Source organism: Corvus moneduloides, chromosome 2, assembly GCF_009650955.1.
Source record: "Corvus moneduloides isolate bCorMon1 chromosome 2, bCorMon1.pri, whole genome shotgun sequence".
NCBI classification, from domain to species: domain Eukaryota; kingdom Metazoa; phylum Chordata; class Aves; order Passeriformes; family Corvidae; genus Corvus; species Corvus moneduloides.
In genome coordinates, this window is record NC_045477.1 from 96,528,410 (window position 1) to 96,556,100 (window position 27,691).

Consider the following 27,691-nt stretch of genomic DNA (forward strand, 5'->3'; position numbering starts at 1 on the left):
TGTACTTTGCTGAGGGTCGCCTTTAGTTAGCTTGCAGATGAATGCAGATGGTTTACAGTTCCAGTCTGGATGGCAGATTCTGTCCTTTACTTCTCTATATGCAGATTCCCATCAGCCATTTCCCACTGTGCTGGTGTCCTCAGTGGCAGTCATCACAGTAATATTCTTGAAAACTCAGATGCATGAGTGTGTGTGGTACTAGCTCTAATAGCTATTTTAACCATTTTCAACAAATAATTGTTGCCCTGTCCACTTCTTGTCTATGTTTTCTCTCTCCCTGGTCTGTTTGGTTTCTCCCTTCAGCTGCAGGACAGATGGGTCTGTATGGGACTCTCATAATGAATTCAACCTTGATGTTTGACCCATCATTTATGTTTGTGTGGTCTTGGTGGCAGCATGCTCTGAATCTTTCAGTATCTTTTATGAGAGCCATCTAAAACACCTGAAGCATTAGACATTCATTAAATAATAATGTTTGTCCGGTGTCCTCTTCAAAAAGAACATGCAATCTCTTTTTTTAAGGACTGTCAAAATGGTTCATTTTAGCCTTGCTAGTGTCATTTAATGCGAATAAAAATGGAAGTTTTTGAAAGGTGGGTAGATGGAAACTAATGTAGATGATTTTAGAAAAGCTGACTTACTAAACCTCAGAGGAGCAAATTCATCCCAGTAGTAGTAGGTGTAACACTAATGAGTTAAGAATTATACCCATTAACATCACAATTGATTTTTTTCTGTTCTCTCTCCTTTTGTACGTCAGATAAAATGGAATAAGAACCTTGTAAGCTGACAATAATGTAAGCTCTAAGAGATGTTCAGCCAATTTCTGTTGAAAAGCTTTATTGATATGCATTTTCAAGTTTTGTAGATATATTGTTTTAAGAATTTAATTCCTGCACCTTCATAGCTTCTAAAAAGTTGGTCCCACTTGTTTTTATCCTGCATAGAATATTGTAGAATATTCCAAGATACTTCTCAGTATCAGATTTCTATGTGAATGGAGTACAAAATACAGTTCTCATGTTTCATATTCAAACAAAAACATGCAGAATTTGTGTTGTGGGCTGCAAGAGGGACCTCAGTAAGAACCTACCCACCTACTACTTTCATATCAATCCATGAATAAAACTCATTGATTTAAAGTACTCTTACATGCATACAAAGTAAAATAATCCGTGGAAGTTCAAATAAATATGATGTTAGTCAGGAAAACTAAGAGTATTAGCTGTCAAAGGTGAGAAGAAAATTAAATATACAACATATTACAATATATAAATACCTATTTGTCTATTAGGTATATATTATTTATATATACACATTATTTTTAATCTGTGGCCCATCTTTTCTGCATAACAGCTTGATTTCTTATGTTCCCTTTTGCTTCTATAAATAAAGAACCTTATGCTCTTTGATTTAATTTCCTATGTAACATGTAAATTAGCATGACTTTGGGCAGAAAATTTGGTTTTTTAAATTTGACTGATTTCTTTTAAGTTCTTTGTTTATTTCTAGCACCCTTCACAAAGTGATCATTCATACAGATTCTCTTACACTTTCCTCCATCTTCAGGATACAAAACTGAGCTGCACTGTTCCTTTTGACATAAATGTCAGGTTTCCCCTGGACTAGCTGAGCAACTCATCTCTGTAGACCTTTTCGAGTCACTCCCTCCCTTTAGGCTGTGTCTGGACAAGTCAAAGCAGGGCTGCTTTCTGTTTTCTTCATCAGGGAACACCACGTTTACACTGAAGTTCATCTCAGGTGGGTGCCACAGAGGGGAAGCCTGCATACAGAGTTAGGTAGGAGTACTATCATATTTGAGTCATCCTCCAGCCCAGACAATTATGAGATCTGTGTGAGCTGGGGTGAGAGCCAGCATCTAAATTTAGACATAGCTGTAGGTTGTGAAAATTTGCCTTTTGAGAACTAACAGTTTTAGTTACAGGTCTTCTCTTGATTTTACTCTTGCCTACTTTCACTTGAATGAACTCATAATAAAATTATTCAGATTTATATGTTATGACCAATATTTCTATTCATCAAAACCAGATCTGAGTTGTTATCACCTCTTATTGTTTCAGAGCCTGTTAAACCAGAAATTTGCCAGCTGTCATATCCAAAAATATCTTTCCCGCCCGCCCCTCCTAATTATGAGTAACATCTGAAGTTCCTAGACCGTATTTTTTAAAAATAACTCTGGAGCAATTTATAGCAAAAAAAGGTTTCCAGCACAACCAACTTAAGCACACAACCTTTGCAAATAAGCCCATTTCCTGAGTCTTTCAAAGTTATCTATATCAATTCTGTATCTGTACAGGGCATTTCTGAAGTGCTACTTCCTAGATGCCAAAAATTAGGTACCTCGGTATCTAAGCAAGATGGACTGTGTTCTGCTCTTGATCTGATAACAAGACTTTGGTCTCTAGCCACAATCCACTGAAGAACTTCCAGAACTTCCCCTGCAAAATCCTGTTTGTCATCCTTCCTGGTGCAAATTGACTGGGGTCTGGCCTACTGTGTTTTGCATCTGCTGCCCCTTCCCTGTGGAAGCCCTTCCCTTCACCTCCGGATCCGGATTTCATTATTTCTCACACAGGCATTCTTCATTTTGTTTCCGAGTGTCCTTGTTAGTGCATGTTGCACATCTTAATTAGCTTCCTTCTTGGGAAGCTTTCCTGGTGCCTTAAAACTCTGAGTGGAGATCTTCAATCCAAATATAGACATGGAGAGTCAGTAGGAGGGTTCTGGGAGATGCCCCTGGCAAACTGGCTGCCTTCTCTGCCCCTTTGCTGGTGGCCACAGCCCCATGAGCAAAGAGCAGAATGTTTCCATGTGTCTACCACAGCACTGATGCTGGGAGCAATGAAGAAAAGTCAGCCCAATATTAAAAGCCCAAACCGTGAAAGGACCTGGAAGAGGTGGAAGCACATGTTATCTTTCGCTGTGCCAGTGGTGGGTAAGATGCCCTCCATCAGAGGGACAGGAGGGACAGCTGATGAGAGTGACACCAAAAACGAATTGCCAGGGAGTGCTTGTTAGAGCCCTCTCTGATCTCTGTTTTCAGAGGATAGCATGTTGCATAAGTACTATGGAAAGACATGGATTTGACAGATAAACCACTCAGTGGATAAGGAATGGTCTGGGCGGTCACATTCAAAGAGTGGCAGTCAACATCTTGATGTCCAAGTGGAGAGCAGTGATGAGTGGTGTTCCTTAGAGGTCAGTATTGGGACAGCTGCTGTTTAACACCTTTGTCGGTGACATGGACAGTGGGATCGAGTGCACCCTCAGCAAGTTTGCCGGTGACACCAAGTTGTGTAGTGTGGTCAACACGCTGGAGGGAAGGAATGCCATCCAGAGGGACCTGGACAGGAAGTTCAACAAGGCCAAGTGCAAGATCCTGCACCTGGGTCAGGGCAATCCCAAGCACAGGTGCAGGGTGCATGGAGAATGGATTGAGAGCAGCCCTGAGAAAAAAAGCCTTGGAAGTGCTGGTGGGTGAGAAGCTCAACATGACTCAGCAGTGCACAATCGCAGCCCAGAAATCCAGCCGCACCCTGGGCTGCATCAAAAGCAGCGTGGCCAGTGGAGCGAGGAAGGTGATCCTCCCCCTCTGCTCTCACAAGACCCCCCCTCCAGGGACCCCAGCATAAGGAAGATGTGAACCTGTTGGAACAAGTCCAGAGAAGGGCCACAAAATTGATCAGAGGGCCGGAGCACCTCTCCTGTGGCAGGGGGGCTGGAACTAGATGATCTTTAAGGTCCTTTCCAACCCAAACCATTCAGTGATTTTATGATTGTTCTACCATGGTAAATAGTCATAAATGTGTCTGAGATTGACCTTTTGAACTTTTAAAGAAGAGTAGTTTCAAGAATAACAGGTTCCTGGTAGAATGTAGTGATAAATCGTTTTTACCTCTTTCTCTACTTCTTATTGTCACAGATGCTGGAATGGTCAAACTATTTTTATTCTAGGCACAAAGAGATCTGGGAGTGTGTGTGTATGCTAAATGCATGCTTCAAATAATAAAAATAACAGATGAAGTTGATTTTTAGCCTAAAAATGTCATTAACGGTGCCAAAACCAGATGTTTGAGTCTGAAATCCTCTGACATTTTGTTAGGTGTTAGAGCTGAACATTTAAAGAACTAAATTCAAAAGACTAGAGGAAGAATCTGCAAATTAAAAACAAAAATCAGAAACAGGGGAAGATAGTTGGAATTAATTTGGAAATCTCTATCTTTTCCAGATTTTCTCTAGAACACACAGGACTCCTGAAGGCTGATCCTTTTGTGTTTAGTCTATCCTGTAGAAGAAATTGCATTGGTTTTGCTTACTTTATTTCTTTGCAAAGCAGACCAGCCACTGTTTATTTTATCTCCTGCTGCACCATTTTTGAGTGTAATACTGGCATTATTTTAATCTGACAAAGGCAAGGGTTGCTGCCAAAGGGGTTGTCCTGCTTTTACCTCATGTGTGACAATTCTTTCCTTCTGCTCTCCATGTTCCAGGACTACCAGATATCTCTGCGTGCTGAGATGAATCAGGGAAGTCACCCTGTTGAAAGCTATTCATTTAAGTTGGAGTCATTGTTTTAATTTCCAGTCATACCTGTTTCATCATGGCATTTGCTGCTTAGTCACATGAATATATCCATGCTGATGCAGGGCAGAAAGAGGGAAAATGGAAAAAGAGGCCATGTGGCATCTCACACTGCAGAAAAACACATCTGTGAGGGGCAGCAACCCCCACCCACAGTTATCCTGCAGTGATTGCTGCCATTGCACTGTGCTCTAAGCCATCACGCCAAAATGGTGAGATGAGGAATGTGGGACTTTGTGCAAGCAACCTCTTCTACCTCCTGGCTGTCCCTCTACTTACCTAATTATTTTATTAAGTTATAATTTTATGACAAAGCATACTAGATACTCCATAAACCATGTTAATAATATTAGTTTTTGCTTAAGTGAGGCTGGAGGGAGTGTCCTGCTCTAAATCTGACTTTGAAGTCTTCCGATCTGTTTAGACACAATTGAATCAAATTGACAGGAAATTTCATGAGAGAGCTTTCTATAATAGAATTTTTCTGTAACAGAATTTTTCTGGAAACCTTGGGACAAAGCAGGAGAGGTGCCAGAGCATTCAGACAGTGATAGACTCATGCTGGAGATATTCTCCTCTTACCACATGGCTAGAGGGATGGCACTGAGGGAAGAGGCAGCTCTGTTTCTCAAGAAGAAAGTAACCATGCAGAAGGAGGGAGAGCACTCTCTGATGGTCATCTCCTTGATCCCTTTTCTCTGATCTGCTTCAGCCTCAACAACATAGTGAAGAATTTACAGTCATTACTTCCTCTTGTATCCTTTTTCTTTTCTTTTCCTAGCCCAGGAGGAAGGACTACGAGTCTTACCTTTGAGAAATAATGTCCCCAGCATCTTCCCTCCTTGCTCCAGTCTAGTGCTTAGACTTGCCTGTTCCCAGCCAAAGCCTTTTGCTTCCATAGGTGCATTGCTCAGGGAAGAGATGTGTGTGGTTATATTGATTTGGTGGATGCATGGTTTTACTATCCCTCAATATATGAACTATGGGAGTGGAAGAAGAGCTAGAGAGATGATTGATACTGAATTCCTGGCAATCGCCCGGGCCAGACAAGATCTGGGAGCTCTTGGTACTGGCACTGAACTTCTCTGCCCTACAGCACCTGGGGGGCTGTCATGGTTTAACCCACACTGGTTACTGCTTAGGGTCATGCTCTGTCTCAACCACAAGGTTTTGTCATATGGGGGTCCTTGAAGGCACAAAAGCACTTCTGAGGGCTGAGTTTAAGGTCAAAGCAAAGGCAGCTCCACACCACAGGGACACATAGGTCTGCCTCTGCATGGAGCAATTGTCACTAAGCACATACCTGAATTTTCAGTGCACACTGTACACAGGTGTGTTACTTTCTGTTTGGTCACTGGTAAAAGAGGGATCAATGTACTTTCATGGCAAGTAATAAAGACACTGCCATTGGGAATCACATCCTCATGCATGGTTCCATTCATCCATGTGGCTGGCAGTTCTACCAGTCTTTGTCCAGTCTGATTGCTGAGCATTCACAAAGATCAAACTCTTACCAGGTCATACCCTGATTATGGCTATATCCTTTTTGCATCCTTAGCAAATGCAGATGTGCCTCATTCATGACAGTCTGATGTGGTCATCTGCTGCTACTTCTTTCTTTCTCTCTGGAGCATTTTTCTGTCCTCTAGAGCCCATACAACTCACCCTTACTTTCAAGCCTTTGCTTACTCATTGCTCTTTCTGCCTCCTGTCTTTTATTTACTACTGAATGCCAGCTATGGCAATCACTTTGTCAGTTTTTTAAATCCCAATTTTCTTCCATAGTGCTCTGTTCTTCACTGTTGTGATGAATACTTCAAACATCTGCATGAGCATTGCTCCTCCAGATTCTTCTCTAAAATTGTTCTTGGCTGGGATGGCTAGATAAGATGTATGTTGTGCAAAATCCTCTGTCCATCTTGCGGATAAGAGTGTTGCATTGTATATTTTGTCTATAACTATACATCGTCTCTTGTCCTCGTCCTAAATTGTACTTTCTTTGGGCCAAGAGCTGTCTTGTTACTCTATGTTTACATAATGCTTCTCACAATGGAATTCTGATGTGTAGGGGGAGCTTTTCAGCATTTAATGGCAAAAATAATAAAAGTATGAACAAATGTCTCTGTGTGACTGCATCACATGACATGGTCACAGTTTGTAAAACTTCCGTTTCCTTGGGACAAGTTGTCTCTCTGCCTATGGAATGTAGGTGCAATGCAGGGCAGTCTGTTTTCAGAAAGGAATGTGTTAGGAAAATATTTGAGCTTGAGTAAATCCGCAAATAGGAAAAAAACCTCCAGTGTTCTGCACTTTCAGAAAGATTTCCTACTGTGCAGATTTTTTGCTAGCCCATTCATTTTGCTATCTCAGAGCTCAAACAGCATGGCCTAGAGCAGTGGTTTTCCAAATTCCTTCCACTTGTAGCATACTAACATAAACAACATTTGCATATGGATGTCATAAAAGTGACTAATGCTGGCAATCATTGTACTTTATTGCAGTAATGTGACACATGTGCCTGAGCATCCTAAAAGATCTGCTCCAGGCTCATTGGTGCTGAAGAAATGGCACACTTCTTATCTAGCAGTGACACCTGTGGCAGAGCAGGCTTGGACAGAAACCAGAACATTGATCCAGCTCTAGATGAGTGTACAAGAGACAAGGGCACTAGCTGCTTCACTGCATGATTCCACTGCACTGGGTACGCGCCCTTTACCCTAATCCAGAAATTAAACTCAAAAAGTTGAACAAATAACATTTTCTAGTTTGATAGCCAGAGAGTTCAATGTACTTTTGACTGCAGCTGTTGGCAAGTCAGTGAAGAGACCTCTGACTCAGACCTCAGCCGTGTCCCCAGTCATATTTTAACATCTTGGGTTCTCCAAAGAGGTCTATAAATGGTTCTTTGAGGTGAGGGGCAGTGAGTCATGCCATGAGTGTGAAGCTGAATGCTGCCATTTTCAGTCAAGAATTTGCAGTTTAGGGAATTCATCACAGTTCACTCTTGACAGATTTTTCTTCCACAAGGTGGGGGGGGAGGGGGTTGTGAACCCAATTGCATCATTATATAGCACAGAAAACATATTTTCATATTTTACAGACTAGCTTTCACTTACTGTTCAGGCTTCCAAAAAAACTGAGATGTGCCTGTTGTGAAGTGTGCAATATGTCACATGCCACAGAGCCTGCCCTGTAATGCCATCCCAATCCATTGTCCTCCTTTTAGCAGTATGACAGAAGTATAGAGGTCTCCAAGGTAATAGAAGGTTGTGTAAAAATAATTTTAAAATAGCTGGTCACTGCATAGAGTAAAAAAGGATGCAAATTAATGCTCCCACTGAGGAAAAAGAGCCATGCTGCTGTACCAGGCATCAGCACATCTATGTGGGAAGAAGGTGCTTTAAATTGCAGGCAATTCCAAGCAGAGTTTGCACTGTAATAACCATGGGATAGGGCAACTATGAGACACAAACTCAGGCTGTCAAGTCATGTCTCTCTCAGCACAATTCCTTTTTTTTCATCTATGTGCATAGATAAGAAGACCAGTCTCCCTGTCACACAGATGATTCGTGTATCCTCTTGCTGCTGCCCATTTCAAACACACATAGTTCATCTCCCATTTCAGAGAAACATCTCAGAACTCCCCCTCTAGGGAGTCATCCAACGGTTTGGTGAAACAGCAGCACAATATGTCCTGACTCATATTTTCACCCCAGCTGGCAAATAGTAAACCCAAAGGCTGGATGCATCTCTCCAAAGACACAGCAGTTTTGTGACAGATAGCTGACATCCATTGGTGTAGGCTGCTTCCAGTGAAACACACAGTGTGACTCTGGAGCTGGTGCAGGAACTCTCCACCCAACCAGCAACCCTGCTTTATAGCCAGCTGTAGCAGGAGCTCCATGCACTCAGAATCTAACTATACAGACCCATGGGACATCACACTATTGCAAATGCCCTGTACCACATCCAGCAGTCCTTTTCTGTCTTGTATCTGGGAAGCAGAAGCCAGAACTCTATGTAGTAAAAAAAGTCTATAAATATAGTACACACAGGGCAAAGGCTGTTTATCACAACCCTTTAGTGCTAATGTCTGCTTGAATTGTGTATACCTTGGTTCCTTTTACAAGCAATTGAACCAAAACGTATTCTTGGCATTTGCTTTCATTCTTCATTTCTGCTTTATCAGAGACAGAGTACAGTGCATTTATTTGTATATGATTCCCCACAGGTAATCTTCAGTTGCAGCTGATAAAACTTAATTTTCCCCGATTGCACAAAATTTCTTATTCTACACAAAGTTGTAAATCACTGCAACAAAGACTCCTTGCTTGCTCAGGGTAGTCAAAGCCTTGCAGTACTCGAAAAATTGCTTTGGTTTTCCCATGTGCTCCTTGTGCTGCAATTCCAAGAGCTTCCAAGAGCTTCAAAGATTTATCCAACTTCATGCTTTCTGCAGGTAACATTGATGACGTGAGGTGATGGTGTAGGTATTTTTCTCATTACCCGCCAGAACACTTTTTTATCGAATTTATAAAGGACTTCAACAAATATATGTTTGTTTTTTTCTTTCATCCTCATCTTTTGTCCCGTTAATCTGGGAGCAAGTGTTTTCCTTAAAAAAAGACATGATATAGTTGCTTCTTTCACACAATCCTGATCATTCCAAAACCAGCTTTTTCAAGAACTGTATTTCCAGGAACAAATCTGAGAGAATGAGCAAAAGGGCTCAATGTCATGTCTGGTAGCATGTGTGCACGGTGCAGCTATCAGGAAGAGAAGGGTCTCTGCACCAACATGAGCATGATGTTCCTGGTTCACAATCCCATTTATAATTACTTGGGGTCTCACACCATAATTTGGAAGCCATTTGCTTTAAGATTCCCAGGCTTGATGTATGCATTAACTCTGAAGACATCGTGTGCCCCTAGTTCATGGTATTTACTTGTCAATTTTCAGTTAATTCATAATTTTATGGGGATTGTTGATCACTTGAGTACGCAATAGCACCAGAAGCCTTGTTAAACATTAAGGAAGGAAGGAGGTAGAAAGTTGCCTGAAAACTCTGAAAACACAAAACTTGCCTCTTTTTAAAGATATTCTTAGAGTTTACTTGTGATCCACACAGCTCTGCTCCACGATCTCAACTATCTTTCCCAGTCTCTGCTGAAGTTTGTTGGTACAGCTGGCACACTGAAAGTTTTCACAAGTGAAGGGGTTTCTAGATTCAGCACAAAGGTGCTTCAGAGGGCTTCCCTTCCTTGCAGTAACTGGCTGTAATGATACAGAGCTCATACAGCTGCCAGGTTGCAGTGAGGCATGAGGACATCATCTGAACTGCTTCTGAAAGCCTCCTGATTCATCCAGGTCCCCTGCCGAGGTTGCTGCCCAGCATAAGGCTGCTCACACTTCTGCAGCACCAACCTCTTCCCTCATGGTGCCTGGCCTCAGGGCAGGAGTCCCTAAGGTTTTCCAGTTTACAAGAATAAGAGTGAAGGATACTCAGTATACCCAGAAAGCTGGTGGCTTTCTATTTGGAAAGTGTCAGTGTTGCTTCAGGTCTCCCATGGCTGTTCCCCCACACAGGGACTTTCAGCCAGGAGTCCAAGTACCCTGTTGAACTCCTAAAGCACTGTGGCTTTGGTAATTTCTTGTCTTAGCTGAGAAACATCATCTGAGAAACAATTTCCTGATGGACATCTTGTCAAAACAAGCAAGTTCCTGGGAAGTACTTAAGTTCCAATGAGTTTCATTTTTTGATGAAAAAATAGTTTGTCAGTAAAATCCACACAAGCTTCAACAGGGACTCTTCTGGTACTGAAATTGGTGCCAGATGGGCACCAGTCCTTCCACCGTTGAAGGCAGCTGGAGTTTTGCCACTGACTTCAAAGGAATTAGGATCAAGCCCATGAATTCATGACTGCACTTTTTATTTAGCTTTCTGAATAATTTATAAGTAAAAATAGGCTGTGTTCTCCCACTCTTTCTGATGTTGAGTGAAGCTGTATTTGGTTACATTTCTTGCTTTCGAAGGAGCTTTGGTGCAGTCATGAGCGTCTCATTATGGAAAAGTGTGTCCATAGGGGACAGATAGAAAGAAAAAGGAAATCCTTAGGCATATCGAAGGCACACAGCGTATCAGAGATTCAGAGATGACAGATCAGAGCAAGAGAGTCCTCATACTTGGAGCTGAAGGCTAAATAGCTAGCATTGTTTCAGGAAGTGGAGGGGGATCTAGAAAGCATACTTCTTTTGGTGAGTTCATCTATTTTTAATGATATTGCATTTAGTTTTATTTTCTTTATTCTCAGTTCTTTCGACATTAGTTTTCATAAGGTTTCTTGCTGTGCTTAGCTCCTGAACAGACTTTGCAGCACACTGCACATGTCTCTGGGATACAGCAAACTTGGTCTCCACCACTGCAGACCATTTTCCTTCTTAAAACTATTTGGAAAAAAGGAGAAAGAAAAAAAATTCCCAGTTCACCACCCAGGGCTTAGTGTTTACTTCTGCTGCACACATCATTTATTTTCATTCTGCAAGATCATGATGACACGCTCGTCCAAGCACACGCTGTTCTAATATGCTGCATTCCTTCAACCCCTCAGTGCGTTAGAAGTGACATTGCTGCTAAATGAGAAAGATCTTGTAGGATAGGCAAATAGATTGCTAAGTACTGCTGCCTTTCAAAGACCCTTGTTGTAGACAAAAATTATTGTCTTGCTTTGTCCGGACTATACATTGTTGTGTATGTGTATGACCCTGGTTAGGAAGGCTGTCTGCTGTAGGGTTTTAGGGACTTCGTTCCTTGAGAACATGCTGACATATTTAGCAGGCTTTTGGAAAAGAGAATGAGATGTATGCCTCAACCTATGACTGGAGGAATAGCACACTTGAAGTTTGAGATGTGTCCTAGGAAAGTATTTCTGCAGCTATCATTTCATTTGAATCTGTTCAAGCAAAAACATGTACTGTGCTTCTTATATTTTCTGGGTGCATGGAATAACTCTGCTCTCAATCACAGTGTGGGTTTCAGAAATCTATCTTCCATGATGGATAAACCACTTGCAGAAAATCTGTTCCACATTTGCTTGTTCCTCCCTGGCAATAAATTAGAAAAGGCAATAGTAGATTGTTAAAGATTAACACAAAACCATTAAATAATGCTTTGGTTTAGCTATAATATTTTCTCTTAAAATGTGCCTTGCTAATTACTCTTCGTAAGATGGGGCCTAAATGAATAATTGAGGTCGGATTTTGTAGGTTTTGCCAAATTAATTTAAACTGTCCATGGAGAACTTTGGAGGCTTTCTCTAAACACTTTTAAATCTGAATTAACAAAACATATAAAAGATTAAAATTATAGATGCATTCAGTATGACTTGGTCAAAGAGTCTTTGTCACAAATTTGTCTGGTAATATCCCATTAGTAAGCTCTTGGAATGGCTGTGTGTCCTCTGTACTAACCTTCCGAAGAACATGTAAAGCATTAGGTAAAGTACTATGTACTTCCTCCTAGTGTCCATTTGAGTCAAAGGCTGTTTTGTTACTTGGCTACTGCAGAAGAAAGATTGTATGCTGCATTTGCCAGGAGGGATAATAGTAAGGAAAAGCTGTTTTATCTTTCTGAAAGACTACTTTTTGGGTCTGAAAATGCTTTTACAGATGGAGTCCTCTCAGGAACCCAGCAGAGACAGAAAAATCTTGTATAGGTATGCCCTTAGTTACTTAATAACCTCACTGTGCTTCAGAACATAAATTATAATAATAGCAAACTATTCTAATGAGGGCATATGAACTTAGTATTTCCTGAAAGTACCTACTCTGAAGTGAAAACGCAGTAATAAATTCAGACTGATTATTTTAATCACAAAATCAGATATGGAACTGCAAGTTGCCAAAGTCTCCGCAAGGCATAAAATAGGGATGTGCATGATCCTCTCAATATTTATGAACTGTAAAGTATAAAAATCAGCAGTCCCTAGGTGCAAGTATTTTCAATCTTTCAGGGGGACATTGTGAAGATGTTTTATTAATAATTTTAATTTTAATTTCTGTTCTGCTCAGTGGTTCCTTTCTAAAAACTTGAGCATGATATTTTTTCTTTCCAATTTTTTCTTTTGTGTTAGGTATGCAGAGGTTTGTAGGAATTTGTAACTTTTTGCTTTCAAAACTGGTTCACATCTTATACCTGTATTTCTTCTCTATATCTTCTGATCTTACACCTGTATTTGAACAGCAACATTCTTTAGCTAATAGTTTCCATAAAGATAGAAAAAAAGAGATTTTGTAGCAAATTAAATTCTTAATAAAGTGTACTTTCTGGTCCAGATTGGCTTCAGTTTATCAAAATACTGAATCCTGCGTGTAAAACTGAGATTTAAGCAATCCTTTCTTATTTAGAAAAGAATGACATTCTAGTTACACATTAGTAACACTTTGGTCTGCACAGTATCAAGAACATGCTGAAGTATATTTGTAAGCCACATAGTAGGGTCCTCTCTTTGGTAAAGCAGATGTCAGTCAGAAATTAATCCCTTTCCCAGATCTAAATTACTAGAAAGAGTATTCAATAGCACAATTGTCCTCCATCTTACAGAAGACACCACTATCAGTGAAACACCACAACCCAGGAGCTGCTGTTGTGACCATGGTGTATCACAGTGTCCCTTGGAAGTTTAAACTGGGATAGAATAATTTTGCTACTAACATGGATTAGTAAATGCACTGTTGTATTTGTCAAGGGAGATATCGTAAAGATTAATTATTTAAATCTGACCTAAATTTCCCATGTTTCTCTCTTGTTCCATAATAATAACAACAATAAATTCCAAAGTAATAATTTTATATTTGGACTAAACATAGAGTTAGTTATCACCCACATTGGACAAGAAGTAGATTTTCTTTACTCTTCATCCCATCTGGGGTATGTAAGTAGGTGCATAATGTTGTTCATTGAAACTGTAGTGCATTAAGTCACATTGGAATATAAAGAACATATATGCTCCCACGTGGGGATAGCCAGTGCAGACAACAGTTTCTCTCCTGTACCCACTCATCCTTAAAAGAGAAATATGTTGAAACCCTTTACAGGTGGTCCCTTTTAAACCCATGTGTATTAGAAATTATAAGTGTGCATGTATATGTGTGCGTCCAAGCACGTGCAACAGAGACTGAGAGAAAGTCACCATATTACATTCTGCAGAAAAAGTGAGATTTATCTAGAGATTAATAAAAAATAATTTCGGCAGTGGAGACGTCCTGAGTGACGTAGCTTAATATTTGTCACCTATGTGGTAAAGTCTCGAGTAGGGTATCTAAAATAGTCATATCTAAAAGCCAGAAGAAAGAAAAAACCTCTCCCTTAGTTCATATTGCATGGGCTCTCTGCCTGGATGCTAAAGTCAGGACAGCTTGCATTATGGCAGGGCGGGGAGTATGGCTTCCTGATCCAGGCCACCAAATTTTTAATGAACAGAACATGATTACTGCTCCCATTGTAGGAAAATGTTGTTTGGAGGTGAACAAGGCTCTGTGCACACAGGTATTCCACTCGCACCTTTCTTCACTCCCAAAACCAGATGAACTGGAGCTGTCTCCAGTACAATTCCTCACAGCTGGGGAAGGTCTTCCTGAGAAATAGGCACAGTAGTTCCATGAACTGAGACTGGTGCATCCTTATCTCAGCATGCAGGACTCACAGCCCATAGTCACTGAGACCCTGTGAACACAACCCTGTCTCATCACATCTCTTGCATTATAAGGTCCCTCAGATAATATAAGGCTTGCTGTTGCAAGATTTTGCATTTCTAGACAGGACTGCAGAGCTGCTGGAAATGTTTGACAGGTTTGGCATTCAAATCCAAGTCTTATCCCTCTAAATCCTATGTCAAGTTTTCTAGGACATCCCCATTACAAAGAACGGATTTCAGGTAAAATCAGTCTTGCTGCAGTCTCAAAGGCGTAAGTCTCAAGTCACTTCGGGCTTAGCAGGACCAGAATTTCAATATAGGTTCTTTCTAGAAAAGGGATCAAAACTGAGCAAGAAAGTTGAGTTCCAGTATTAGAGATTGTCATAAGAGCTACAGACATCCAGAAATGTCAAATTCCTGACACCATCTGTGGGTCAGAACTTTCCATTAAGTTTCTCATCTGGAAGCAAATCTGCCTGAAGATCAAATGATAGACACCAGAAAGCAATGCTTGTTTACATATTCAGAGTTTAAAATAAGAAATTTGCAATCGTGTTTATGTTTAAAAAAGGGTTTCTCAAAGTTTTTTTGTGAAGAGGCAGAACTGTTTGCTTTTACGAAGTAGTAAGCAGACTTTTCTCTGGTATTCATAGCCTATTTGGGAAGTACTTTCCAGCATCTGTGGGCAAAGCTGTTTAAAAACAGTTCACTACAAAAATAAAGTTGTAAGGCTATAAAGCATTTTTTATCTTGGCAGACCAAAATATTTTTTTCCCAGCATTTCAGGCAGCCTCTGACATTCTCAAAAGTTCATTAGCTTGACTGTTTGGGGAGGAGTGTTTTTCTGTCTTTAATCTTCTACTGATATTGAGATTAACTTTTGTTTATATCAATACAGGACTATTTTTTATCTCTTCATGTTTAGATGCTTGCTCTCTTATTGACATTTTAACTAGGTGCTGCTTTGAACAAAAAAGTAAGGGATTCTGTTGTTTTAAAAAGAACAGCTTCAGTGTTAAACTGGATTCCAGACAGTGAGATTTATAATCTAATTCTTACAAGAGATTCAGAGCTTGATATCAAGAGCTGGAGCACTTTATTGTCCACATGTAGCATGTTGTAAAATCAGAAGTTCTAAATTTCTTTTTTTTAACTCTCTTTTTTTCTATCTTGAAGAGTAAAAATATATTCTTTTTCTTTTTGCTGTTGTTTAGCAAAAATTTCCTCACCCTCTGCTGTAGAAGAGTAATACATATTTAATAGCTTTATCCTTTTCTCCTTAATATTTCAAGTAATTCAGCTAGACTATCTCCATCAATGGGGTAAGCGGAGCTGTAACACCTACTTAAGGGAGGGGAGCCATCTGGTTTCCTTGAAACTTGGAGCCTGCTGGCAAATATTAGGTTGTACCAATTTAGAGCATGATGAAGTGGGAAATAATGGACATTTCTGAAGAATCTGAAATAGGATCAGTGCACTGGCAGGTGCAGTGCACTACACTGACTGTAAGCGTGGTCTCAAGTTGGAGAGTGCAGCTGGGAAAATGACTTGCTAATTGAATGGTTGCAGGACTCCCAGCAGCTCTAAAAGTAGTGGAGCATCATTAATTGGAAGCTCTTGGTTGACTTGGTGGAAGCTGTCACAGAAAGAAGGATCCTGCAAGTTGATGTTTACTTTCTAGGTGTTAGTGTGCTTTTTGCCTGTTACACAGAATGAGTCCTTGTGGAGTCAGAAGTGCTTTCAAACTGGCTTAAGGCTAGCAATATCCATTCTTTTATTTACAGCATGGCCACAGTGGTTGGGAATTATAAAAACTATGCAATTACACATTTGTTTAACTGCGTGTTTCTGTTGTTATCTTTCCCTTCCCTCTCTTTTTCCCTTTTATTTTCACTTGTGTTAGGTTTCTAAATTGGCTTGGCTTAGAGCAGCAATTTTTTAAAAATTTTTTTTAAAGCCTTGGAAGACCTTGTCCTCAACTGTTTCTTGGATACTGCCATAATTCATAAAAGAAATTCTGTTGGTTATAGAAAAAAAATGGCCTAGTTTTGGTCCAGAATAGTATTACATACACCTCTGGTTTATGTGGGTCTCAGAACAGCAGTGAATGCAAAAGCACGTGTACATTAGCTGTGGCTCCCTTTTTCATATGTTGTTTTTATTCATTAAATGCAAACATATTGCAGTACATCCTAGTTTAATATAAAGGTCTGTTGGCAAAATGTGGCACTTTCCATCAGCTGTTAACACCCCTCGAGGGAAGATGTATTGGCAATGAGTGCTGTGCAGAAAGCACTGCTGAATTCAGAGTGCACTTCATGTATCATTAGTGACTGTAGCATCCCTGTGCACCTAAAATCTCTCCAGCTGTGTACGGTGTAGCTTTCCTGGATGAGTTATGAAGGCTGGGAGGTAAGAGACTTCAGTGACAGGGTTGTGCCACCCAGCATGCCTCTGGCCTGCGTAGACACGAGGTTATCTGTGAGTGTGGATTGGATGAGGAACAGCAGGCTGAAAGCTGGCCTGAGCCTCCTAGTGTGGTGTTCATGGGCTGTAGGTCAAGTGTTAAACCTTTCAAGAGAAGTGATGGTACCACTTTTTCAAGCTGGACCTGAGCAAGTCTTCCAGTGGCCATCAAGCTCTTCCAAAGTTTAGGTGAAACAGCTGGGGAAAATGCCTTCAGTTTACATCTGCATTTGGATAACCTGTGTTAGGTGGGAGGAAGGGAGATGAAACTGGAAAGATTTGGAAGCTGTACCCTTGGATCAAAACCATGTGTGGCAAACATCAAGCACAGGCAATAGCAAATAGCAAAACATTGATGAAGAGGCTCCTACCTCCTTCCCCAGGCTCTGACTCAGCAGCCTGGGACAAGCTATTTTGGGGAATGATGTTTTTAAATGTTGTAGCTTGATGTGGACCAATTTATGGTGCCTGGTTCTAGCCTAACTCTTCTGGATGCTTACTCTGCCTCTTTTGATCTTCCTAGCATTAACAAGTGGATGGAAATAATTCACCTGACCTCATAAATCAAATAAATTCATAGAATCATAGAATCATTTAGGTTGGAAAAGACCTCTAAGGCCATCCAGTCCAACTGTTAATTCAGCACTGCCAAGCCCACCACTAAATCATGGCCTTGAAGTGCCATGTCTTTTAAATCTTTGAAATACTTCCAGGGACAGTGATTCCACCACATTCCTGGGCAGCCTGGGCCGGTGCTTGACAACCCCTTCAGTGAAGAAATTTTTCCTAATATCCTATCTAAATCTCCCCTGGCACAACATGAGGCCATTCCCTCTTGTCCTGTCAATTGTTACCTGGGACAAAAGGCCAACCCTCACTGTGCTACAACATCCTTTCAGGTGGTTGTAGACAGAGATAAGGTCCTCACTGAGCCTCCTTTTCTGCAGTGGAGGGAACCTTATCACTCTCTACAACTCCTTTTTTATCTTTCCCTTTTCCTCCCCACGCAGCTGAATGAATCCGCCAAGCAGCTCATGGAGATGGACAAGACGTGCTCGGCTGCCGCCTCTGGCTGTGACATGCCGCTGACGACGGAGACGGTGGCAGTGGCAGCAGCAGCGGCGGTGGGTCTGGCACCGTGCTCCACGCTGGCCGGCGCGGGGGTGGCCGGAGCAGCCCAGCGGCAGGTGGAAGGCAAGAAGAACGCCAAGAAGCGCCACTCCTTCACCGCCCTCAGCATGACACACAAGTCGTCCCAGGCCGCCAGCAACCGGCACTCCATGGAGATCAGTGCCCCCGTCCTCATCAGCTCCAGCGACCCACGGGCAGCTGCCAGGATTGGGGACCTGACCCACCTCTCCTCCAGCGCCCCAGCCCAGGTAAGGTGGGGTGGAGGTGGGGTTTGGGCATCCTTAGCAGGTGGCACTCCCTTGTGTCACCTCTTCCAAAATGGCTCACCCTCGCATGAAGTGGTCGCACAGTGCTGTCATCCTGATGTCACAGTACTTGGCATCTGCCATTCCCATCCTCGCATTCATCAGTGGGCAGGCGAGAGAAGCCGGAGGATAAGGCCAAATTGGATTCACAATACTGCAACATTTTAGAAAACAAAAAGTAATCCTACAATTTGTTAGAAGTAACACCAGTTTCTGTTGTAGAAAGGAGTAATTTTGAGTGATCCCATTACCCTGAACATATCTGTTACTCTGCAAGGTACTCTGCAGGGTAGCAATGTCAGTATGAAATTCACAGACTGGGGATAAAAAAAGATTTTTGGAATAATTATTTCTGTACAGATCACTGGAGGATGGGCAAATGTGCTATACTTTGACAAGTGTTGTACCCAACAGGTAGCTGCTGTTCAGAAAAACCCAAGGAGTTTTTAAACCATCACACATGCTGAGGGTGCAGCCCTCTCCATCTTTGCCCCTCTCAAAGGAGGATGCAGAAGAGCATCCTCCCAGACATCCCCACAGGTCCCAAAAAGAGCTTCTAAGTGGCTGCTTCTGAGGGCCTGGCACAAACAGGAGCAAAACTCACCAGAGGAGCACTGAAACCCTTTGCAATTGCCCGCTGTTTCTATGGATAAGGAAATCCAACTGGCAATTTGCAGTTAGAAGGTGTAGAAGAGAAGGGAGAATAGTCACAGTCCCGAAACTCTTCTACCTAAGCTTTCTTGCCCAGTCATCTACACACTGTGTGTGCAGATTAGCACCCACAGGTGTTTTGTAAACCAGTTACTCATATTCTGTGCTGCTTGTTAGTGCCAAGATAACCTAAGCAAGGCAGGGTCTTCCCATGCATCATTTCCCTGCTGAAAAAAGCCATCCCCGCAGCTTGTTCGGGTTGCGAAACTTCTAACAATAAACCTGTTAGGAGTCAGACCAGAGCAGCCTCTCTCTTCCTTTGTCTCCGAGCTAACGTGAGCCGATCCCATCGGCTCCTGCCGTGTTCCCTCTGCAAAGAAGCCAGCGAGCCAGCCCAGCCAGCAGCTCCCTTCCTGATGCCGAAGTCGCTTCAGCGACACACAGAAGTAACGCAGTTGGACTCTCTCTGACCGAGGGCCCACCAGAGCTCGTGCCTCGAGCACAAGAACTGCGTTAGTGACCCGTATCATGAGCCCCAGGCCCCTGCAGCACAGGTTTGCGAGGACACTGGGGGAGGCAGGGTGGCTGCATGCATGCTATGTGTGCTGCAGGGCAGCCAAAACTATACTGAGGGGACGCTGCCACAGTGGAGCAGTACCCCGTGCTCCTGCCTCAGCTGCTCAGCTCCCTCCACTGCCCATCCACATATAGGGGCCAGAGAGGCAGTTCAGTCCAACTGTAATAGCACTGATTCCTTGAGTGTTCCACATGCCTTTTCCAGGAAGGGTTTCTGTGGTGTAAGCTCTTCCCCCTTTCAGCTCCCAGCAGAAGAGTGGAGGTGAGGATGTGGCCCCCACACAAAGCAGCATGGGTGTCAAGATGTACTGGGACATCTGTGAAGCAGCACAAGCACTACACATGAGGGAGGGTCCCAAACTTGTCAAGTAAATGACACCCGGGTTTTTGGCACTGAGAGTGATTCATTTGGACTTTACAGAGATGTGATAGACAGTGGGTTTTCTTTTCCTGTGCTAGTCAAGAGAAACACAACACACACCCTTTTTTGTTAGAGTCATGTGAAAACTCATTCTGAGCTAGTAAACCACAAAAGTTAGACCATGAAACAAAAAGTGCTGTGATTATTCTCCCCTGTTTTAACAGAACAACTGGTATGCAAAACCTCACTGATTACTCAAACAATTTTGTCATTTGCACACAAGTGGTAGAGGACAAGAAGGGCCTGGTGTTCCCGGTGACAAGTTATGATTATCAAAATCCAGCCCACAGGAAGTTTGGTTGGGTCCTTTGCAGCAGATGGGAAGACATGTAATTGGTGCCATGGTCAAAAGCTCATCTAAGGCTGGGTTGTAATGAAGCCCACGGTGGGAAGAGGTCTGGGGAGTGGTTCTGCCTCAGGGCATAGAGCCAGTTTGCAGACAAGGCAGCTGAGCACATGCCTCTATCACTGCTGGTCAAAACTGTCTTTCCCAAAATCCAGACAGGGGAAGAAGAGTCTTGGTGGCTCAGATCAACCTTAGCAAAAAGAGGCTTCCCTTTGTCAAAAAGTATCATCGCACCTTGTCACCTCAAGAGTGGCATTTACATGTATGAATACATATCTCTGTTTTTGGGAACTTTGCTTTCTAATTTGAGGGATTTAAACATTTTGCTTTGAAAACTTTGCAATGAATGTGGATCTATAGGGGAAAAAAATGGGGCTGAAGTTTTCACTATGTTCTCTTGACTGTAAGAGCAGCCTTCAGAAAAATGCTTGTAAGAGTAGCAATAAAATCACAAGAGCTACCAACATGAATTCACCATCTTTTAAGCCTTCTTAGCTAGGTCTACAAAAAATACAGAATTTGTCTCTTACCAAATGTAAAGTGCAGCTATATTTATATTACTATTAATCCCATAATAATAGAGGTTACATTTTAATTAAAAATGTCAGAAATTCAGTCTCTTCTCTGCCATCTGCTAAGACATGACATGGCTCTGAAGCAATTAATGATGCTTCAGCCTTAGACAGAACATCAGTTCAGCACTTTTCTTTTATTCACATGGCTGAACGCCAGCCAGAGTAGCATAAACAATTGGCCCCATGAGTTCTTACATCAAGACATTCAGGGCAGTGAGAATCTTGTCTTCAGATTTTTTGCTCTAAAATGCATTTGGCATTTCTAAGGTAAATGCCCTGTATGTCTTGCTCAGGGTTTGACATCTTGGCAAATCTGCAAACTGATTCTACTTCTGCTTCAGAAGTGCTCAGGGGCATTGCTGAGAGCATGGGCAGGTTGGTAGGAAGGCTGTGCATGTAGCTGCCAAACTTACCAGTGAGCTCTGGTACAGGAAGATGTCTCACCTTTCCTTTCCTTTCCTCGCTTGAAGAGGAACCTCTCTGTCCTGCATGTCATTGTCACATCCCTGGAGTGGTTCTCTCTGTAACCATCTCAGGCCCTTGCTGGTTTGCAACACCAAATTCAGCCAAAGCTTATTCCTTATAGGGGAAACAACAAATTTACAGTTTCAGTATCTAGCAAATTAATGCCTTTTTTTTTAGAATGTCAGTTTGGTTTATTGTGTCATTATATCACATCCTTTACATTTCCAGGCACTTTTTCATTGTTTATTTAATAGATCTCTTCATAAAAAGAAATAAAGGAATTTTGTTCAGTTTAGTAGGTATGAGTTTCTCTGGAACATATCAGGATTGGTATTTAGCTTGCAGGGGGATTTTGAAAAAGTTCAACACAGTTTTCTTATAGCCTGTCCTTTGAACAAGCAGAATTCAATTATGGGAGTTCTTGAATGGCATCCAGTCCCCTACCTCAAGGCAACCGGCTGGTGCCCAGCAAAAGAGTCTCCTCAAAACAAGCATCCGTTTTCCTTGTAGACCTGAGGCACCTACATCTGGAGCACCTGCTTCCTGTCTGCTGACAGGAGAAGAAACAGAGATATCTAGGGCTTTCTGCCTAAGTTACTGCAGGAACTTAAAATTTAGGTGCAAATTTTACATGTTTCAGTAAATGTAGCATATATTTCACCCCTTAGAAGTTATTTCATGCATAGTACTTTATTCTTGTGGTTTTTGTCAATTCTTGTGAATTGAAACCAGACTTCCACACTGAGCTGACATGTTTTATGTTTTTATAAGTCGTTAGATTATTATAAGCCTCCAGGAGGGCACAGATTTCTACATATTGTGCACTGACATGCAGACCAGACTATGAAATCACATGTCTTGAAAGCAGTTCTGCATATCATTAATTTAATAATCTAAGACTGCAGGCCTTCCATAATGTGTTCATTGTTCTTTAAGCAGAACCACCTCAGCTGTTTTCCAAAAGCCAAGATGTATTTTGAAATGAATAATGGTTTTAAAAAACATCTTAACTGACTGCAAACTTAGGGATGCTTGAAAGGTAGAATAATCAACTTCAAGTCACCTCAGCTGGATAAAATAGTGACTGGAATTCCACAACAGCCAGGATATAAAGCATTTCATTTAAAAGAGGCAATGCTGGAATCTTAATTTTGCCTGCAACTAAATTTGCTTGTATGCTTTTTGCTGCATGCTGAGCATCACTCATTAAATGTAAGATCTCCATCTGAAAGGTAATAGTGCCTGTCCATCATGCAGAATGTCCTATCATACTGGCAAAATAGATTTTTATTGAAGATGTAAGTAGTGCTGCAGGCCTGCGATGGAGCTGAAGCTGAATTAGGTTACGGGTGCAGAGGAGCAGTAACTGAGACTCCTTGGGGAGTGGGGAAGGTCCCCCTGGAAAGTAATCATGTCTAGGCCTCAGATGGCTTGTCTTGCTTCCATTTTCACCCCTTATGAATTATTCGTCCCTGCTAGTTGAAAAGGTCATGGGTCAGTACTGCTCCAAATCCCCTGGATTTTGACAGAAAAAGCATCTCATGAATAATGAAGCATGGCTTTGTGCACACCAGGGTAACAGCTGAGTGAGGAGGAAAGGATCCTCCCCACAGAAGGAACTTCTGTGTGTTTTGAACAACTCATCACCATGCACAAGAAGTCAATTTGTATCTGCAAGTATTAGTACAAGCTCCTAACCAGAGGACACATGTTCAGGAAAAGCTGAGAACAATGTCTTGCACGCTCCCAATCCCAAAGAGTGACAGTATTTGAAATGAAAAATGTTCCTTGAAGTGTCTTGCTATATAAATCATTTGGAAGTGTGTCCTTATCAGTTATTTAGAAATGCTGAATTTTAGCTGAGAAAATGTAATAGCAGAACTCTGGTTGAGCCTTGACTGATAACCTAAATGTGCTGACCATGAGAGGCATACAGATTATACCTAAAATCCAGAGACTAAAAATGAACCTTGAATTTTCAAGTGCAAAACAAGCTCTGAGAAAATAAGTCAAAGTCAGGTATTTTTCAGCTTTGGCTAGGAGTCCAAATTCTGTCCAACCTGCTGTGTTGCTGGCTGTGAATGACAACTGGACATGAGAGTGAGACAGGTGAAACCAAGGGCAGCTACTTCAGGAGGCTGCACCAGTCAAAGTGGCAAAAGAGAAGAAATATTGGTCCAACCTGTCTTTCTGTCATTTAGATCAAAATATGTCATGAAAAATGCATAAGAGCCTTTGCTGAGGTCTAACATAAACTAATTAATTGTCTTTGTACATTTTCAATTCTACTCATAGTTATTTATAATTGCTTCCAGACATTGCCTGTTCTAAATAACTTTTATCTTGTTGGGTGGCATTGTAGGTGGGAAGGAGTTAACTTCTTTTAAACAGAAAGTTTTAGGCAGGAATGTAAGCAGCTTTTTTTTTTTTTTTGCTACCAATAGATCTCGGAATATACTCTGTTGCATATTGGGATATATTACATTTGTCAAAACTGTTGCAAATGAGACTCATGAGCTGACTCAGTCTATGGATTGATTACATAAGCTACCAGGAATCCAGGTCAAAGCAAAATTGTCATTAGGGAACTACCAGGTTAGAGACAGTGTCTTCTCTTTTTCCTTTAATATGCCTTATCACAAATACATTTTTAAAGATTTTTCAAGAACCACAAAAAACCTAATTTTTTACAGGAACTAGGAAGAGAAATTTGTGCTTTAGAAGGGTTAGTCAAGTGTGCATAAAATCCCATTGCCTGTAAAAGAAAAACAATCTGTTTTTTTCCACATGCTGCTCAGGGTAATATTTTGCTACTGAAATAATTTTTGCACACAGCTAATCTTGAAGCTTTATGGTACCTGCCAGTCAACTACTGGTTTGGAAGTCTCAAGAGCAAGTGAGACACTGTCTTGGTATTTACCCCATACCATAAATCCTCTTCATCCGGTACATGCTATGTGTACATGTATGACATTTGAGCAGAAATTACTAAAGTGTGTATTTTCCTCTTTTTTTTTGCTTGGAGGTTTTGTTTATTTGTTTATCGCTATTTTCTCCCTGGAGGGGGACTTCCTACAGGAGGCATTGCACAGGATCCTGATGAGTTTGTTGTACAGTTATCAAAAGGACAATTAAGAGTGTGGGATTAAGTGAACATCATTTGGAGGTCAGGCTTTCACTTGAAGCTTTCCTGTGTCTCTGCATTTGATTTTTCATGTTCTTTGATCCCAGAATTGCAAGAAACTATTTACTATAAACCTATTTAAAATCTTGTGGTGGAGAGCTATACCCTGGTGCTCAGTGCTGAAGGGGTTAGTCTGAGAGAAACAAGGCTGAATAAAATATAATTCTCATGATGCTCATCCACACGATGCCTAATTAGTCCTCATTTGGGGGAACTGAGAAGCTGCGAGCCAGAATAATCAGTGCTTTTATGGATGGTAATGTCAGATGAATCTTCGGAAGAAAATGACAAGAAGTTACGGGGTTTTTTTCTTCTAACTTTCAGACATCGTTAGCCTGCAGGATAGTGGAAATGGAAGCTTGGGAAATTAATTTAGTTGACTTCTCCAGCTCTCTGCATAGCTCTATGAGCTACTGAGAGAAGACATGGTCTAGAGTTTTTGGTCTATTACAAACCAAAAATAATCAGGGCCAACCTGGTGCCAGAACAAGCCTGCATAATATTCTGCCTCACCTTCATCCACAGCAGCAGATACTTACAGGTTGTAAGAACCCCTCAGTAAATCATATAAATTTAGCTCCAGTTTTTGCAGGAAGGAACTGGGTATTTATGCAGCTATTTATGCAGCTGCAGCTGTTATCCTGCACATTTGTTTGTTTTTCACACACACTGTTAAGGAAAAAAAAAATTCTTCCTCTAGAATTGAGAAGTCCATTTCAGCCCCCACTGCGATAATTAGCATTTGATGAGGCTGCTTGATCTTGCATGTAACACTTTTCATCAATACTTGGTGGCACTGCCATGCATTAAGTGCTAATACATTATCTCTAGGAACATTAAGGTCCAGAGTGATTGCCACAGTCATTGTTTTATGGAGTCAGCAAATTAGAGAAACAAGTCACAGGAGTCTTAAAGACCATTACCCTGTTTTCATGATATTTCCAGAGGACGGTATGTCAACTTATGCAAGTTGAATGGGTGTTTTTCTCTTATTTTAAAGTAATATTAAAGAGAAATTTAAAGTAAGCTGTAAATATGCATTTGAGACATTAAAAGAATTTTTCCTGAGAATTAATGAATGTGGTAAGTGCCCTGTGGTGAGAGAGGGTTGGATTTTCTTTGAAGTCAAAACTGAGAATTCTGGTTGGTGATTTTCTAGATGATAAGAACATTCGTCTGATAGCAACAATTATTTCTCAGTGAAGGCTACTGCAACCTGCAATATCATTGTACTCTGTTCCTAGTTTTATCACTGTCTTCTTGACTTCTATTCCACTCAAAGACTGAGTCCCTTGCTTTTGCAAGGCACTTCACTAACCCCTACAGGCACCATGTCTTTTCAAATTAAACCACAAATGTGGCCTTAAAGTACTGGTGAAAATCTGAAGTAAATCTGCAAGGGAAAAAAAACATAATTTATGCTGGAAACCCGAACTAGTAATTCTTATGCTTTCATAAAGGTGTGGATGGGAAAAGAGAAAGGGAATGAATTTAGATGTTTCAGCCCAGATGAGCTGTGGGGGGGAGTTGTGTTTCACTGGTCACAAGGAACCTGTTGCGTTTACAGGGGGAAAAAAGCAAAAAGTCCCTTCATATTACTCTCCAGTTCACAGGTACATAATCACCTACTACACCAGAGTAGCTGGTGGTAAAAACAGAGGGCACACGTGAGCTGGGAGTGAAATATCTGTCATGCAGCACCATCGTGCCTGTGTGTGTAGTCTGGAAGTTTTACTCAAGATTTAGCCTTGCACAGTACAGGTGGTGCTGCTGTGTTACCAATGGTCACAAAGAAGCAGAAATTAGTGCAGAAGGATCCGGAGGTGGCTTTCAGCATGCCTTTGTGCAACCGCTTTTCCCTGCTGGCTAGCATCTGGGTCTGTAGTGCCCAGAGGAAGAGAAGAGCTGCTGCTGTTGAGCTGAAACAGTGGTAAGTGGTGCTTGGAGGATGACAGATTGAAGTAGGAGCATGAAGAAGTTGGATTTGGCTGTTCAGTGGCCTAAATGGGATCAGAGTTGGCAGTGTCTAGTTCAGAAAACTGCATGCCACCATTAGAGTAAACGGCCTCCTAATCAGGAGGTGTGCTACATGTGATCACCCAGCAGATCACGTCTGGAAATTCAAAGGCCAAATGTTTAAAGGTATTAGAGGCTCATAAGGATAGAGAGGAGCACCAAATGGTATTTTCAGAAGTGACTCCTGTTACTTAAATTGCAATAAAATCTATGGGAATCAGGCAGTGAAGTACTTAATGCCTCCCTGAGAAAACTCTGCAAGGTGCTTGTTTTTATCAGTACGTGCCTATGTGCCTCTTAAAATCCTGGCTGTCAGAGACATCTCCTACCCATAGGGCTTTAGCAATGCTGAGTAGCAGAGATGGAAGGATTAAGACACAAATGCTGCAGTGTTTGAGCCCTCCCTGTGTAATGTCTGTGCATGGCTCTATTTGTGTGTCTGGTGCCACAGGAAGATGGATTATGTGGGGACATGCCATCAGAAAGCAAGGATGTGGCACACAGACTTCCTAAAAGGTATCAAAGCAGAGAACAAGAAAATCAGAGCATTGTCTTGGATTCCCATTCCCCTGAGCAGATGAAGAGGAAAGGAGGACATGTTTAGTACCTTGTTTCTTAGATCACAGTAGCAAAAGTACAACCTGGCTCTAGGGCTAAATAAAGAAGCAAAACAAACTAAGTCCTGCTACCAGCTGTGATAGAGAAAGGCCTGCTGTGTTCTCCAGGAGGATTATTGGTATTACTGGTAACTGGAGAGATGCACATAAAATTGTGTGAATGAAGAGTAGGAAAGGTAAACTTCCAACACAGATAATCAAAAGAATAAAGAAATAGATTATTCTTTTGCAAAAAACAGTCTCTTCAAAATCTTATTGCAAATACTATCTTGCAAAATAATCTAGCAATATTGTATTTTATAATATGAGCTAATTAGTGATACATACAAGAAACAACAGGACCTTGAAAGAGTCAGCTTAGAAAGCCTTCACCAACTGTGTCATGGACTGTAGCTTAAATGCAAAGCTGGTGAACATTCAGATGCATAGTAGCAATCAAGCAGCCACCAAGAGAATCTAGCAAGGAGCACAGAGACACATGAAGCTGCAGAGCAGAATACCTGTGTGACAGTAAACGTCAAGATGTGAACGGAGAAGCTGAATTCAATGTGTGGAAGGCCAGCAGGTCCTGTGGAGTAAAACCTGATTATGAAAAGCAGGGTCATAGACAGACTGGAAAGTACACAGTCATGTCAAAGCCTGCG

The 27,691-nt window shown here is 41.5% G+C and overlaps 1 protein-coding gene across 2 annotated transcripts in view; it reads left to right on the forward strand.

Moving 5' to 3' along the window:
* SH3RF3 (SH3 domain containing ring finger 3) overlaps nt 1-27,691 on the forward strand; it is a 244,917-nt gene that overhangs the window by 164,812 nt on the left and 52,414 nt on the right. For both annotated transcript variants that reach the window (XM_032100460.1, XM_032100461.1), the window contains exon 4: nt 17,771-18,139. In XM_032100460.1, coding sequence (XP_031956351.1) covers nt 17,771-18,139 — 369 coding nt within the window. The remainder of the gene's footprint in view (nt 1-17,770; nt 18,140-27,691) is intronic.